The sequence below is a fragment of the Anoplopoma fimbria genome, chromosome 12 (assembly GCF_027596085.1).
Source record: "Anoplopoma fimbria isolate UVic2021 breed Golden Eagle Sablefish chromosome 12, Afim_UVic_2022, whole genome shotgun sequence".
In the NCBI taxonomy this organism is placed as follows: Eukaryota; Metazoa; Chordata; class Actinopteri; order Perciformes; family Anoplopomatidae; genus Anoplopoma; species Anoplopoma fimbria.
In genome coordinates this window covers 1,922,151-1,939,326 of record NC_072460.1, presented here as the reverse complement: position 1 = coordinate 1,939,326, position 17,176 = coordinate 1,922,151, and the positions used below count along the sequence as shown (strand labels likewise).

At 41.9% G+C, this 17,176-nt stretch overlaps 1 protein-coding gene across 1 annotated transcript in view; it reads right to left on the bottom strand.

Moving 5' to 3' along the window:
• The window catches only part of LOC129099428 (protein SOGA1-like), an 88,042-nt gene that overhangs the window by 16,202 nt on the left and 54,664 nt on the right, over nucleotides 1-17,176 (bottom strand). Inside the window, 11 exon segments of the mRNA XM_054608663.1 lie at nucleotides 3,379-3,546; nucleotides 3,625-3,738; nucleotides 4,183-4,413; nucleotides 4,650-4,772; nucleotides 6,899-7,036; nucleotides 9,395-9,628; nucleotides 9,743-10,043; nucleotides 10,310-10,862; nucleotides 11,281-11,434; nucleotides 12,232-12,399; nucleotides 16,731-16,793. Coding sequence (XP_054464638.1) covers nucleotides 3,379-3,546; nucleotides 3,625-3,738; nucleotides 4,183-4,413; nucleotides 4,650-4,772; nucleotides 6,899-7,036; nucleotides 9,395-9,628; nucleotides 9,743-10,043; nucleotides 10,310-10,862; nucleotides 11,281-11,434; nucleotides 12,232-12,399; nucleotides 16,731-16,793 — 2,247 coding nt within the window.

The following is a 17,176-nucleotide window of genomic DNA, read 5'->3' as shown; positions in this document are numbered from 1 at the left end:
ATGTTTTTAAGTCTTAAAGTAGATTAAGCCTCAATTCAACCAGACCTTGACTGCAGAGGTGGCAGATCAGAAAACACTTATACGAGTCATTCCTGGATAGTCACATGTTCTTTTGGAAGAAACAAATAATCTAGTTTATTGTTTACACATTGACATTTCTGTTCTCTTTTCCCTGCCTATCCTCTTTATCTTCATACTCCCCACACGAGTGAAGTGGGTTCAACAGATGTGGAGAATCAGAGCTTCCAGCTGCTCACTACAGGTGTTGGTAACATGTCCTACTCTCAGGATGGTTTGACTGATTAAGGGGGAAAAGGAGGCAGTGTTGTACTGCACGCTTTCAGAGCTCTGGATATCGTTTCTACTTCACTGACGGTGTTTGTTTATCAGGCTGAACGGTGAGGATCATTTCTTGTCAAGCCGTCTGACAGGTGGGACAGTGTTTGAAATTGAGTTGACTTGTTCGACAAAGCAACAGCTGGAGTGGCATGCTGCCAGGACGCCTTGGCACCGATGTGGTTCAGTGGACTGGTGAATGTCTACACACACACACACACACACAGACACACACACCAACAGGGCAAATTGACGGCATACTTTACAGGGTGCATTGTTGGCAGAGAAGAGATTAGTTCCAGCTGTGGCATCTAGGCCGGTTTAACACACCCATATACACACACACACACACACACACACACACACACACACACACACACACACACACACACACACACACACACACACACACACACACACACACACACTTTACAGGGCAGAAAAGACAATAGTGGGATTCAAGTTTGCACATGTGTGTGTGCTTCTGTTTATATTTGACAAAATCTGTGTTCAAGTGCAGCACAGTTAAACATAATCAAATATGACTCATATTTTGTGTCTTCACATCCAGCAAAGCATGACATGGTTGGCTTCACGCAAAATGAATCGCAGCCGTGTGATTGGATTCTTTGATTAAGCCACAAAGGTGAGTGTGTAAATTTAATCTCATAAATAGCCTGCCGCTACGTCACATTTAAGGAAAGGAGAGTGTCCCATCTATTTGTTAAGCCGCTCGCATTTCCTATTGGTTGCCATAAGAGCTGCCAAACCAAAAAGAAGACAAATGATCACGCACCACAGCGCAAAGGCAGAGTCTCTCTCTTATGACGATGATAAATGATACCGTCAGTGTGCGAGTGTCTCTCGTGTTTCATCGTCATAGTGAGGGTTTTTATTTGATTTTTTTTAACAAAGGGGCATTTCAGTTTTGGAATGAGGATTTAAGATTAAGATTAGAATTAGGTTTAAGTGATCAGGCTAATCTTAATGAAACCCATTCAAAATGTTTAACCTAAATATGTTAAAATATTGATAATCATCACTTTGCATTGAATTCAAATTCCCTTTACACTCCTTAGAATTTATTTATGGTGTTTATTTTGTGGTCCTCTTTTTCCTTACATCAGTTAATCATTGCACTTCATTCACTATGAGATGAGATGTCCTTTTCTGAATGTATTTTGACTTGTGTATGCATTTTGATTAATCTTTACATGTCTAATTGTTTCTGGTGTACCTGGTGTTTTTCCCCCTTTGTGACTGGGTGTTGCAGCATGTGGCTATTATATAGAAATGCTGCCTGATGTATCATTTGTTTAACATTTAACAATCTTTTTTTGACAGAACTGTAGCTGCTCTGTTGATACATTTTGTGCTCAAAGTGTGCAAGTTTTAAATTAGATTTCATCCTCTTGCATACTTTTGTTTTTTACAGGTATGCAAGTACATTATATATGTATGATAAAGTGTTATTTAGTTTACTTAAGGCTGCCTTTCAACAAATCCAATGAAGTGAATTTGTTATGTTCAGTAAATTAAGGAACTACACTGCACTTCATTCAGTTTTCCTGGATATCCTTTTAGATGCTTTAACAGTTTGCAACTTTTAAACTCCATTTTGGCAGCTGGAAGAGTCCTCACATGAATTACAAAAAAATATACCAAACTGTCCATTATCTCATTGGGTGGCTTTTTTCTATTGAGGTTAGAACTAGAGGCTACACATGAAAAGGCTTTTTAATTGCCAAACTTTAACAGCCCTCTCTGTCTGTCTTTCTTTTATCTCTCTCTCTCTCTTCTCTCTCTGTCTCAATTACCACAAAGGCTGTGTTCTATCTCAGAGGCTGTTAATTAACACTTACACAGTTACCACCTCTGCTGCTGTTATGAGACAGAGAGACAATGAGGGAGGAGAGGAGGATAAAACATTAATACCATTACTCACAGCCTGGAGATAAGACAGACAGACAGACAGACAGACAGACAGACAGACAGACAGACAGACAGACAGACAGACAGACAGACAGACAGACAGACAGACAGACAGACAGACAGACAGACAGACAGACAGACAGACAGACAGACAGACAGACAGGGGATGAAAGGCTCACATTCACAAATACATAAGCCACTTGGCATTAGGAAGTAGACATTAACCAACTATTATGTCATTAATTTCAACATCCACTTGTCAAAATTAATATTGGCCACTTCAAAACAGAAACACCACACATCATTATCTTTTCATCTGTCTGTTTCCCAGTAGAAGTCTACAATAACTGTCCAGTCACATGCAAACAGGGAGCACAGGCTTGCTGGCAAAAGTAACTTCTTTCTTTTGTCACTTGGAGCTTCTAACTTAAGCAAACTTTTCTGTAGTTGATGGATGATGTGCTCCTGCATGCGCTGATTTATTGAGGACACCATTTTATCTAATCTCCTATTGATTTTTTGTCTTTGTTGAACTCTATCTCTTCCCAGAATCTGAGTTTCTGAGTATCTGTTGACTTTTAAATCTGAAAGCGAAGGAAACTAGATCATCTTGCTCCCTTAACGGGCAACACAGTGGGTGTAGAATATAAAATGATAGGAGTATGATGCATTTTGTACATTGCACGTTGTGTCTCCTAATGGACTCACTTAGAATAAGGCAAAGGATTTTGGCTACATTTTGTTTTTTTATGTAACATAAAAAAGCATATTGATTGATTTCAAGTAATGTATAATGTATCACTGATACATTTGAAGCTCTGTTTCAAACAGGAACTATTCCTCTACGACTAAATAAGCAACAATCAAAGTCTGGAAGAAAAAGTTGAGTGACAGCAGCCAGGCAACATGAATTCTAAATCCTGATTGGTGCAGACAAATATGTGACATCATCTTTATTCCAGAGTCCTGCCCACTTCAATCAAACGACAGCAGCATCAACAGCACCAACAGAAATCTTTCATGAGAAGAAAATCTTAATTTTGCCAAAACTGGCAGAAAATAAGTTCACATATTACTCATACTTTCTAAATTTACAGAAATACTTCTTACCTGGGTTAAGATGCTCTTTAGTTCAGTCCTCTCCACCTCCCATGATGCCTTGGCCTTGGCGAACTGCTGTGTGAGTTCTTGGGAGCCTTGTCTCTCCTGTCGCAACTCTCCACTCAAATCTTGCAGCGCCACCTTCAGGTCTGCTAAGGTGCTGCTCACGGAGCTCGACTACGGGGAAAGGTACGCATGTAAGAATGTGTGTGTGTGTGTGTGTTTGTGTGTATGTGTGTCTGTCACTCCACTTACCTTGATAGTTGGGCTGAGTGGCTGTTCGTCTGCAGCGGCCCTCTTGTCAGTCTGGTGGGCGGGACTCAGGTTCTCCTCCTCCAGCAGCAGGTAGAGGTCCTTCAGGCTGTTCATCTTGAAGAATATCACAAAGCAGGATCATTGTCAATCATTTATCTCAGCCTCTGTATGGTATTTTCTTACTGCTGCTAAGGAAACAATTGTTAAAATTCACAGCCAGCTACAATATTCAAAATATGATACAAAAAGAAAAACTATTTATTTCACATGTGTGTTAAATCAGGTCACTTTGTTTCATGGCAAAGTTATTTGTTTTCTCAATAGCACCTGGTTTAAACTCAAAATATTTTTTCTTCATTCTTTCTTGGATTGAAAACTTGACATATCATCATTTTTGAGAACAAATGGGGATATTTTTTGAGAACGATAGAGTATTGCTTTGCGATACAAAGCCTAGCAGCAAAATAAATAAATACATATCTTGTTTAAAATAATGACAAACAGTATGTCAACAGTGTGAACAGTCGAAAAGCATTTTCCTTTCCCTTCCCCTCATACCTCCAAGATGTCTTTCCACTCTGCGTCCTTCCTGCAGCCCAGCCTCCACTGTTTGAGGAAGCAGCGTAGTTTGAGGCTGAGCAGTAACAGGGCCTGTTTGAGGTGCTGGGACTCCTGGACCAGCAGAGTCCTCTCCTGGCTCCACAACTTCTGCTGGAGCCGAGCCTGGAGGCCCAAACTCTGCAGCTGGAAGTCCCGACGGAGCAGAGCCTTCTGGTGCTCCTCCTGGAGCTGAGAGGGAAAGACAGTTTGACATGAGGCCAAACAGTTTGGATGCTAGGTTGTTTTTCAAAACTGAAGACCCCAAAATACAACAGCATTGACAACATTAAAACAAAACACAGGGTCATTTTAGCTGCAAAAAAAACAAGTATAAAATTTCAATATTTGTGTGAGATTGACAGTCTTTTGTTTACAAGTCAGTATTCATTTGTGTGTCTTGGGAGCATGCAGTGCTGCAAACTGACCTGTGTGAGTTTGAGGGCGGTTTCTCTCTGAGCCTGCCTCTCCTTCTCCAGCTCCCCCTGAGTTCCCAATGACGTCTCCTCCACTTCGGACAGCTGAGCCCCAAGGTCATCGCCATGGACAGGCTGGTGTAAATGAAGAGGGAGATGAGGAAAGGGGGGGAAAAGATAAGGAAAAAGTTAAATAGGGTGAAAGAAAAAATAAGAGATGCGGGAAAGAAGGTTATAAGGAAAGGAGCAGTGGATAGGGAAACACCGGTAGGTAGGAAACACAGAGGTGGCGAGGGACAACAGAGTTAGAAGGAAATGAAAAAGGGAGAAACAGCCGAGTGTGAAAAGCACATAACATGGCAGTTTTGTGCTCGAACACCCTTTAAATCACATCTCATCTTTGGCACGCTAACTGTATGCCCACAAATACACACACACACACACACACTCTCACACATGCACGCACATCCTCTCATGCACTCTCCCATGCCTCATTTGGCTGCTGAGTGAGTGCGATCCATCGACCCACTACTGTACCATTAATGTCCTCTTTCACCCTCCACTGGGCTCAGCCTCTGCCCTCCACCACCCTCCACCCTGAACAGCACCCGGCCGTTCACCGCTGGAATTCCTGTTCCAATATGACTCACTGTTGTGAGAAAGTGGCAGCTGCTCATGCAAAAATGAGCACTACAAAATTGTAGCAAAGTTTGAGCAAATGTGCAAAGAATGAGAGGATCTAAAAACACTTATAACACCATTTTACCAACATCATAGCCGAGCCTAGCATAAAGACTGGAGGCAGGGGGAAATAAACTCTACCAGTGAATACTGCAGAGAATGAGTGGAACCATTGTGCTGAGTGTTTGTGTATCACTGGGTGTCCAGTATGTGCTGCTGTGTCACTGCTCTGCTCAGTTCATCAACTGTTTCTCCAGAATATCAGACTCTCTTCTTATCTTTCTGCTTCATCCTATTTCCTATTCTTAAGCGTGGATAAAGATGCAGACACACGCACATCCCTGGTTACCATGGAGACACGCCAGCAAAAGGTCAGCCAAACAAAGGTCTTTTCTTCCCGTCAATCCCACAGCTGACGGTGAAGTCACTGTTTATGTTTGTTGACAACACTGTGTTGCTAGCATGAGTTCACCACCACTGTACCACATCACTTACTTCAAGCTTCAATATGTGTGTGTGTGTGTGTGTGTGTGTGTGTGTGTGTGTGTGTGTGTGTGTGTGTGTGTGTGTGTACATGTGCATAAAAATGAGCCTTTGATGAACTTTTCCTGTCATTGTGTGTTTGAACAGGAAGAAGTGATGCAAGTACACACAGCCCATGTTTTCATTCGAGGCCCATTTTCAGGGGTTTGTTTTTAGGATTTGTATCAGATTCAATAACGCAAATATTAATACTGAACGTTAAATGTTACTACACGAGGGTACAAGTTCATTCTTGACTCCAAGAAACAGGAGTTTGACCCCTTAAATCTTAATATAAGGTCCATTTAACTAGCTTTTTCCAGGGCTTTTAGCTGAATCTCGGATCTTCCTCAGCAGATGGAGCTTGTTCGGTTGTCATGGAGATGGCTCCGTTACCATTAGGACCATCTTTGAAGGCAGTAGACAGGACCATCCACTATATACGAGTTTTGACCCATTATCATTTGAAAACTTTTGAAAAAGCTAGTAAATGGACCTATTTTAAATTGTGACCATCATACATGTTGAACAAAATGTATTGCTATCATGTTGTCAAAACTGATTTTTGGATGGTTATTCAGAGAGAGTATTTTGGGGTGTTATTGTAGAAATTGTAAACCATATGTATCAAAGCTGGAAAATGTTTTGTTTTTTGCCACAGTGAAACATAACGCTGACAGATCACCACCCTTTAAAGTCACAGTGACACGAAAAAACACTGATGGTTAATGCAGAGTTGGTTGATATTTCTTATCCCTTACACATACAAGTAGTCACTTGATCAATGTTTCATATACAAATTGCAGTTATAGCCCCTTTCACATTCACTCTCAGCTTCCTTGGTTACTTTATCCTCTTGGACAGACTGTTAAAGGAGCAGAGTAGACATCTGTTTGTTGGCCTGAAGGCATGTTTAGACTTCTAACAGCTAAAAGTGTTTGTCTGTCTGTGTGTAAAAGACACAGTGAGAAATTTGACATTAACGCTTTAGCTTAAGGCCCCGTTGTGTATGTCCGTGTCTGTCATGATGTGAACGGTTGTGATGTTGAGCGACTCACCAGCGCATCGTCTGTTTCCTTCTCTCCCTGTTCCAGCTGGCTGTGTTCCTGCTTTTGTGTCTCATTGCTGTCTGATTGGCTGTTCTCCTCGATTTGACATTTCACCTCCGGCTCTGATTGGTCCCTATAATCAGGCTGCTGCATGCATGCATGAGCAGGTTAATGAATAAAAAAACAAAGAAAGAAAAAGAAAAACATAGAGGAGAGAGGGAGGGACAGGGGGGAGGAGAAGTTGTCGAACAAAAAGAAAAAGGAGGAGTGATAGAAATGGAGGAAAAAACAAGACAAACAAACACAACAATAAGAATAAAAAACAATTCAACCAAAATGACGTCCATCCATATGACAACATTGAGAGAAATGAAAAACGAGGAACAGAACAGAAACAGTTGAGCGTGGATCTCACAAGACGAAGAAAAGGATGTAGAGGAGAAAGAGCTTGGTCAGAGAGGAGAAGGAGAGAGTGGAGAAAAGAAAAAAAAGGAGGATGGAGGGCAGAATGAATGGCTGAGGGGGGAAGGAGATATAAATGAAACGGAAAAGGACATAGAAGAGTGGGACGAAAGGAGAGACGAGGGAGAAACAGCAATGGGAGATAGAGGAGGGAAGGGAGAGGGGAAAGAGGGGAGAAAGAAGACGAGAAGGAAGTAAGGCAGTTAGGATGAAAAGTCAGAGCGAAGGGGCGACGGCGCAACAAGGTGAAGGAGGTGAAGCAAAGCAACGAAAAAAGGGAGAAGGAGGAGGAAGAGTGGGAACGAGGGAAGGAAAGGGATGTGAGGTGAGCAAGGAGTCAGAGGAGAGTAGGTAGGCATTTAAGGAGGTGAGTAACGGGAGAAAGGAGGGAAAGGAGGAGATGGAAGTGAAGTGCAGAAACCGGCGGTTATGGTGCCCGTGCAGAGAGAAAGGGGAAAGGAGGAAGGGGCAAAAGGGGAAGGGGAGAGGGAGGAGGGAGAGGGGAGGAGAGATCGGAGGGGTGTTGGGACTCAGAATTGGCCTCTAATGGAGTCTAAACATGATAATGTATTCTCTTAAAACTTTGTATAACTTCGTCACAGCCTTCTACAGAAAGGCAAACGAGATACGATAAGAAAAGACAGACTTTTACCAGAAACAAGTTCCTCTTGTTGTAAAGGCAGTAAACCACATTTTAAAAATATCCATCTAAGTAAATTAATCTACTATTGTTTTTTTGTGGTTAAAACTGCCAGTGCGGTGACACAATCTTTAAATCAAAAATGAAAGATTTGTCATCAAAAGTGACTTTTTTTTCAAAGCATGTTCCTGACAGTTGAAGCTTAAGCTAGCAGCTGCAGCTGACACATCTATTGAGACCAACTCACTGTCTCAACTGCTCCTTTAAGAAATCAGTGTGGACAACTCTTTAATAATAATCCAAAGTAGATTTCAGCACCACCTCTTTCTTTGCACACAAATTATGGATTTTGAATGACTCAGATACTTAATCCTATTTTCAGACTCATCAGTATTTTAGCGATGAAATTATAGTATATTTGTAAGTGCTTTTGTTGTCTTGTGTTTCTACCAATGTTACTCATCTTATCATAAAAAACACGGTCATTTTAAAAATACAGTTCTCAGTATCTGGTGACTAAACAGCTAAATAGATGAACACCAAACACTAGCCTTGTATCTTTTATGATTTTAAACAAAGTATTCAAACCAAAACAGTCTCAGATATTGCTTGTATACGATGTTTATAGTTTATTATTTGCTAGTCAACTACGTTGCATGATGCTACATAAATCTTTATACGGGCCATATAACACAATTGTCCTGCTGGCCTTTATTCTGATGCCACATTCAATTACACCATAAATGTGAGTAAATCTATATAAATGTAGTGCTCAACCTTATTCAATTTAAACCTAGACTGTATGTTGGTTTTATGATGCTGATGAAAATATATAAACAAATGGTGCTTTATGTGCTTTTGATAACTCTACTATGTCCATGCATACAAACAGGCTCCATTTGAGGCCTAAAGCAGCATCTAAATACCAGGTCAGGAAGTCATTTAACAGCATGCAGAGGACATGGGAGGCATCGTGTGGAGATGTTTACACTGGCAGCTCAAATCTGAATTCATCTCATACGTCCATTGAGCAGGGGCAGTTTTTGTTTTCACAATTTCATATTTATGTTTGTCACATAGGGGATATTTTTCCATCAAAGAGCTGTTGGAAGCACGTCAGGTTAGATTTGTAATTTAAGTTGCCGGTGGTAAATCAGATTTGAGCGTGTTGTGTAAAACCACTCTCCACTGTGAGGAGAAACTAAAGCAGCAGGGTTAGATGGGACTGGGAGTTATGCAGCCAAACTAATAGTTAGACCGAACACAAAATTGTAGAATAGAAAAACAAACTAGTGACAACAGAAAATAAAAAAAGTAAAAGCTTTTAAAGAAGAGACTGATAACAAATGAAAGAGACAGAGTGACAAGGAGTGAAAAGGAAGAGTGTGTTTCCTGTCTTTTACCTGCTCCACGGCGGTGTTCAGTCCATCCTGTCCGTCCCCAGAGCAGGGGAGGGAGGCGCAGGGTGAGGCCAGAGGAGACGCTCCTTCAACCTGAGGGTCCCTCCCACCCGCTGGGGGTTTACCCTGGCTGTCTACCCGCTCCACAAAGGCCTGTAGCTGGGTGTGTAGGGCCTGGAGCCTGCTGGTCAGAGCACCAACCAGGGGCCGGTCCGCCAGATCAGACAGCTCTGAAATCTGAGGAACAAAGGAAATAACAGACATTTATCACACAGTCGGTCATTACTGTGAAAATCTATCTCTTTGAAAATGAAAAAGGGTTCCCCGGAGAGGATTCTGGAAGACACGTACCTGGCTGTGAGGCTGAGGTTTCTCCAGGTCACACGGCTCTGCTGCCTCATTGCTGCAGACCTTGTGATAGATGGACGGGGAGGAGGAGAGGCAGTTAGACTCTGGGGAAGTCAGGAGCTGTATCGCCGTGGAAACCAAGCGAGCCTGGTCCCTCATGGCCAGCAAGGCATCATGGTCCTTCTGCCCCAGGTAGCCAGGGAGTGAGGCGGTTGCGTCAGCGTTGTCCTCGATCTTCTTTTTCCGTTCCTTGATCTCCAGGGCGTCGGTCTCACCCCCGACTGGCTCTTTGCGGAGCGGCGGGCTGACGGAAAAATACAGAGAGAGCACATTGAGGACTTAAATGTTGCTTTAAAAAGTTGGGATTGAAAGATCATTCAGCTGATGAAGATGGAGAATTACAAAATGGTGTGAGATTGTTTTGTCCACTTCGTCTCCAAGGTCGATAACTAACTTTCCATCTCTATCTTACATTGCCATGGGATCTTTTAATCCCTCATCAAGTGCATTGATTCCAAGAGGATGAATCCTGCTGACTGTGATGTTGTGAGGGGAACTGAAAACATGGACTACCTTGGGAGGCACTCAGCTGAGTCTCCAGCCTCGGCGTCAGTCTCCAGAGACAATCGTAGTGATGAGGAAGACGAGGAGGAGGATGGAGCATGGTAGGAGGCCAGATCACAGCGCTGCAGGTTGGACAGAAGCACTCGGTTTTCATACTGCAGCTTCTTCACCTTTCCACCCAGCTCTCCAATCTGAAGCCTCGCCAGTCGGAGCTCCTCCTCGTGGGCGGGGGCGTCTGTGCTGATAAGCACCGCCCCCTCCTGTATGGAGTGCACCGGGCTGTCGTTGAGCAGCCCCTCAGTGAGCGACGCCAATGAGTTAGACGACAGTGCAGGCGTTGGCGGCTGCAGGTCAGATTTACAGCGGTTTATCTCATTCATCAGGAGTTTGTTCTGTTCCTCCATCTCAATGAGGGACCTTCTCAGTAGCTCCGCCTCCTCCTCCACAAACTGGAGGTGTCTCTGGAGCTCCATGACGTTTTCAGATGAAGCCCCTCCCCCGAGTACCATGGCTCCTCCCCCAAGGCCGCAACCAACACCAGAAAGCTCAAGTGGACCATCTAGCGCAAAGAAACAATGAGCAGAGAAAATATAGTTTATGAAAGAATAATTACAGATGAATCATGCAAACATAAATATCCAAAACATGTCTGAAAGCAGGTATAATAATAATATCATAATAATTATAGCAATAGTTCAACATTTTCATGTCTGAACGTGGTATATGGAGCCATCAGCCGCTTAGCTTAGCTTAGTTTAAAGACTGGACACAGTTCTCAAACTCTGCCTACCAAAATCTTTAAAGCTCAGTATTTACTATGGTGTACCTCCTTTATTTAATCGGAACAAAAGCCAGTGTAAAAAACTACATTTTAGCAGTTCCTCCTTGTTTCTGAAGATTTAAGATTAATTCCACCACCAAGAGGGGCTCAGGTGTCTGACAGAAATGTGTAACAGAGATGAGTTTTTAAAAACTACCTTGTGGTCCCTTCATGTCGTCCATCTCAGCTCGGAGCCCCCTGTTCTCCACCTCCAGCTCAACGATGCGTCGACTCAGCAGGTTGGCCTCCTCCTCCACCAGCTTCAGGTGGACTCTGATCTCCGCCTCACGCGTGTGGGGGGAGTCGGCAACCTGAAGGGGTCAAAAAAGAAAGACATGAGGAGAGGAGAATACTCAACTCCCACCTGTTCATTCACACACAATAAACAATTGTTATGACTGTTAGCATGAAGGGCTTAGAAGTGTTTCTACCATTTGTATGCCATTTTTATTATCATGGTTTGACAAACTGTCCTATAAATATCATTATCAATAGTAATAACATTTTCAGTCCTGCACATTTAAATCCTCATCATTACTAGACTGGAAAGTCAATAATGAAAATATGTTTGTTTGCTTCAGCATTAGTCTCTGAAAAGGCTCATAAGTGAGTTGGATTTAATGAGCTGTGTGGGGAGTTTTGGCAGTTTCTAAAACAATACAAATGCACCTCTGTAGAGTTTTCCCAGGCGTGTTTGGCATTTGGGTTTATAGGGGTACAAAGGGGGAGGTACTTTACAAACTAGGACCACCATAATAGCTTAGTGGCTACGTTGCATCTCTCAGGCAAACATCAAAAGATACAGAGGCTAAACGGTATAAAGATGGAATGGAACCTTATTTGTTGTCAGAAAACACTTCTGTGGGCTGTATTACTATCATCTAAATATGAAATCCTATGAAATCCTCCTCCTCTGTGCGGTGATATTTGATTCTCAATACGTGGCCTTGTTCACTAACCACTACATTGTCTGCCCTAATTTGCTCATTTATAAATGTCTGACTACAAAGTAAAACATGGTAAACTGTTTTGCTCCTGTGTAAACTGACTCAAAAACAAATATCTGGTTATATATAGTTAACATCCGTCCTCCTCATCCTCCCCTCACCTCCTCCACGGTGAGCGAGGCGTTGACGTCCCCGTACAGCGACCTGTACTTGGCCAGCTCCTCCTTCATGGCCTCGCTGTCCTTCACCAGTTTGGTCAGCTTCTTGCACATCAGGGCTGACTCCTCTTTGGCAAAGTGGAGCTGGCATTTCAGGTCTGAGCTGTCCTCCTGTGGTGACGGGAGAGAAAGAGAAGAGAGGGAGCACCGAGGTGACATTGATACAAAAACTGCTGTAGAGAGGATGACATGTACACACGTCTGTTACCATGCAACGGACAGTTATGACACAGTGACAGACATTTAATTATTAATTCATCTATTTAGGTAATGTAGGTTGCAGCTTGTGTGAAATGCATTACTTGTGTAATGAATCTTCTTGAGTTTTTGAACTTTTTTGGTCAGTTAACTCATTAACTGAAAATAAATCAACATATTTAAAGTCAGCTGGTGCTGCCCTATCCTGAACTGTTTGAGTTAGGGGAAAATGTTGGGAGGGAACTTGAGATAAATAGAGACAAGAAGGATGCTGATGATTTTCATGTTTCCCTATGAATGATGCAAACTCTCACTAAGGTAATCAGAAATATATATATCATATAAATCAATTGTGTTACAATATTCCATTTATGTAATTTGCCATAATTCAGGATAGAAAAAGGACAAAATAGGATGAAACTGAGAGACATTGAGACTGAGACAAAGTCACAGAGAACAGACAAGACAAGACACAAACAAAGGACGGAGGACACTTCAGTCCGTCTACACAGGGCGAGAGGTTACACAGACACGGACAGAGAACGTGACAGGGATGAAAACACACACAGAAAGTAAAAGCTGCAGACAGTAAAGCTGCACAGAGATGGATTAAAGCTTAAATCCAGGCTGACAACTGGACAACATTAGAGATCATTTTGTTATTGAATAACGTCCTGATGATTTGCTCTCTCAGTTATAATATGCACTAAACTGTTTGCTTGTCTGTCATTTGAACACAAGCAGTACAGTCCTGCAACTCAAGTGGGATGAATTGGTTCTATTTAAAATCGCCTTGAACTTAAATAATAATGACAAAGAGCTATTTGACTAGCTTGCGGCTTTCAGCTACCAAATGGTGAGGTCAGAGTCACGCTGTGTTTGTTCCTCGTGGGGCTTTTATGAAAAAGAAAGAAAAAAAACCAACACAAAGGAAACAGTGAAAGTCCACTGTGGTTTGCCTCAGAGAGCGTCATACAGCATATGAAATGGATATTTACTAACTAACTGGGACATAAAATACAGAACTGTGAGACTACCCCTCACACGTGATATGAAGCAGTGGAAGCACTAAACCTACATTGATCAATATTTATATTTATAGCATTATTTTTCACAGCAGCTGTGGCCTACAGTGGCAGAGACGGGATAATGGTAAGGGCTAACACAGGAGCTAACAGTAGCACAAGCAGAGAAGAATCATAAAGTCAGTGAAGTTATTCAGTAACTTCTGTAACATAGCATAAGTTTGCTAACATTACACCAAGTAAGGTTGTAGCAGAAACAACATATTAAAATGGAGCAGGAATGTGTTTTATTGCTGATGAATTTAGCTTTTAGTTTGTGAAATAAGAATGTCTTATTTACTTTTCTTTAAAGTTACATCGTCTTCTTTTAACTGATCAATCATCATCGCCAACTCCGTGGCTCTATAGAGCACGTCTCACTGCCCTCACCAAACTAAAGTAACCTCTTATAACCCCATACTACACGAGCAGACAGACGGAGTTAGTGACTAGCTGGTGGACAATTATTTCCCTCAGGAGTTGGTGGAGACCAAAACAGAGCATAAAGAGAGTTGATGTTGGACTTGCTGTCTGCTGGATATGTGGGCAACTGTTTTGTACCACAAAACCAACAACAGAAGGGCTGTGTTTCTGCCCCCTAGTGGCCCAAAAAAACAGTTTCCTGCAGCTTTAAACATTCCCCTTTTTTAGTAGTTGTATGAAGCTCTCAACATAAACATACACACATACATAGATGGATGTATCTCTATGTCGAACTCCGTTGTAACTACTGCTGACCTGAGGTGACCCTGTGCACCTCATTCCTCAGAAGCAGCTCTCTGGCTGTATTTGTTTTACGGCCTGTGGAGCTTTTCCAACCACATTAAGCGAGACGAGAGCCAGCCAGTCGACCATTTATGGTATGTGGCTTGGAGAGAAAGCCTGGGCTTGCGTTAGTAGACGGGGAGAGGCATCGGTGAGAGAATTCATTTCACCGCAAACACCTTCTGTGGTGATATGTTAGTCCTGTGGGTTTTTAATCTGTATCTCTGTGTACTCTGTTGAACCTGATCGCACACATTTCTAACTCCCAGAGTGCCTTTTTTTTCCACAGAGGAAAAACTATTCTGTCAGCTGTCTTTGAATTATTTTAGTGATTTGGAAAAATAAAGAAGGGAGGGAGACCGCCGAGAGTGAGGTTAAGGAAAATGTAGTCCTATTTCTGGAAGAGAAGTGAGGCAGAATGAAAAGGAGGTAGAGATTTAAAGAGCTGCGTCGAGACCTGATCTTTAATCCGAGCATAAACAAAAACTGGGTATGCAAGGTAGGTACACACACCTGCAGGACAAAATGGAGGGAAGAAAAGAGAGAAAGAGATCATGTGGAGATGGGGGGAATAAAGGAAAGGCTGATTAATCTGCTTCAAGCTGCACACGGCTTGTTTGGACAGATAGAGTGTGATCCCCAGAGGAAATGGGTCACAGACAACAGAGACAGACACATAGAGAGCCCAGTTATAATCTGTGAGGCAGCAACACACTTAAATAATCAAACATGATAGATTTCCAACATGACAGTCGTGGTCGGTGGCCCATTACAATGTTAATAAGTATATTCTGAACTCAACAAAAACTAAAAGAATAACACAGCTGTTTCAGGGAGGATTGGCAATAAAGCTCATAATTAACTAATTAATTATTGAATTAGAGTGCCAGTCTGTAGAAGCAGCAGGTTTGCTATAGTACCTGCTCTATGTACGTATGTTTTTTATGGTGTAGCCATCAGTTGTACACGCCAAAACGTCCTTTCTATGCACAGCTCATTGTTTGCATCCACATTAGCAGCTTGAGATGCGTGACTGGAGTTGGAGATGAGAGACGATGTGTACGACTGGATAGTTTCAGAGGTAGCCAGTTTACAAGCTAAGTCTAAATCAACAAAGATCTATATCATTGGGCGATACCCGTTGGGTCTGAGATCTCATTTAAGCCAATGTGTTCCTCCTATTTTGCTCTCCACAAGGATCGTTTATCTGCATTCAACCAGAGGGTGTTTGAACTTGATTAGTCATGAACCAGAAACCAGAAGGCTTCCAATACCAAAACCTTCTCCTCTTACAGATTCTGCATCTGAATGAGGAATCGGTTTATAGAGATCAGGTTGCCTGAAGAGTTAGTTGATTCTTTTGGGCAACAAGATAGTAAAAATCTTTATTATTTCCATGAAAAAATTCAATGTTCATTGTGTGACTTTTGTTTTTAATTGAACTAAACATAAATGATGCCTCATCATGCTAGACTGAGTCCCTCTGAGCACAAAATTATTTTTGCAAAGTGATCCTGTTTACTTTTTCACGACTGAACAGAATATTAACAAACAAACTGTCCTTGCAAGATTCAAGAAGCATGTTCCCAAATGACTCTGATTCTTATAGTTTGGAACCAGTGCTGCTCTGTTCCACACTCAATGTTGAGGCATGTAGGAGGGAGTAACAGTCACAGCCCGTCACCTGCACTACATGCAATTACATTTTTTTGCAGAGACGACAACTGCCTCGAGCAATGCTGACGCCACAAAAACTGTCAACGTCAATGACACGCTGACGCCATGAAAATATGATGACATTTACTTCAATTTTTTTATAATTTTAGGAGATATTTATCTGCTTCCCTTGATATGACTACAAGGAAATTGACAAACATCCGAAACAGGATAGTTGTGGTAATATGTAATATTAGAGTGTGTCAGTGTGCAAACAAGTCAGATCCTGTTTATTTTATATTATTTATAAAGTATTTTATATAATAAGATATATGTGGATAGAATGGTTAATTGCCTCATGAAGCAAATAAATGTAAATAAATAAGAAATAATCTTAACAAGCTTTGGGCAGCAGTGAAAACGGCAGAATAAAAACAAGAAAAGCTTGGTATTGTAGTATTTGTATTTTTGTTCGTTCTGCAGATGTTTCAGCTTAACACTCAGCTATTTGTTATTTGTGATTGCATTACATGTCCTTTTGCAAGCGTGTGTGTGTGTTAGATAAATGTCACTCTCTCCAGTGTTAAGTGTCTTCAGGGTTTAGCTGCTGAAACAGCACTTTGTGTCTCTTATTGATTAGTTGGAGGAACATAGGTATCTGTGTGTGTGTGTGTGTGTGTGTGTGTGTGTGTGTGTGTGTGTGTGTGTGTGTGTGTGTGTGTGTGTGTGTGTGTGTGTGTGTGTGTGTGTGTGTGTTACCTGTGGACAGAGCTTCTTGTCAGGTTTGTTGTTGGGTCTTGCTCCTCTTTTCCTCTGGGAATTCTGCAACACAGACACATACAGAGTGTCGTTAGTAAGAAGTGACAACTGTGAACTGTTTCGATAGGATGAAGGATGAATGTATTCAGTCTGAAACAACACAGAGGGCTATTGACTAAAATATATTTTCAACACCAATGATTTCACCTTTATCACATCTAAACAGAGCCACTGCCAGCTGATGCACTGATGTTAGACAGTAATGAATTCAGGTGCCTTTTCACATCTCAAACTATCCCATGTTAGTACGACTAAAGCTATTTTATCATTTTTCAGGACGTTGAAGGCATCACTAAAGGCTGCAGATTTTCCTGGACGCACAGGAATCTTGACAGCTCCCCCAGTTTACCAAGAAGCCCTTCAATGAACCTCGTTAAAGGTATAGT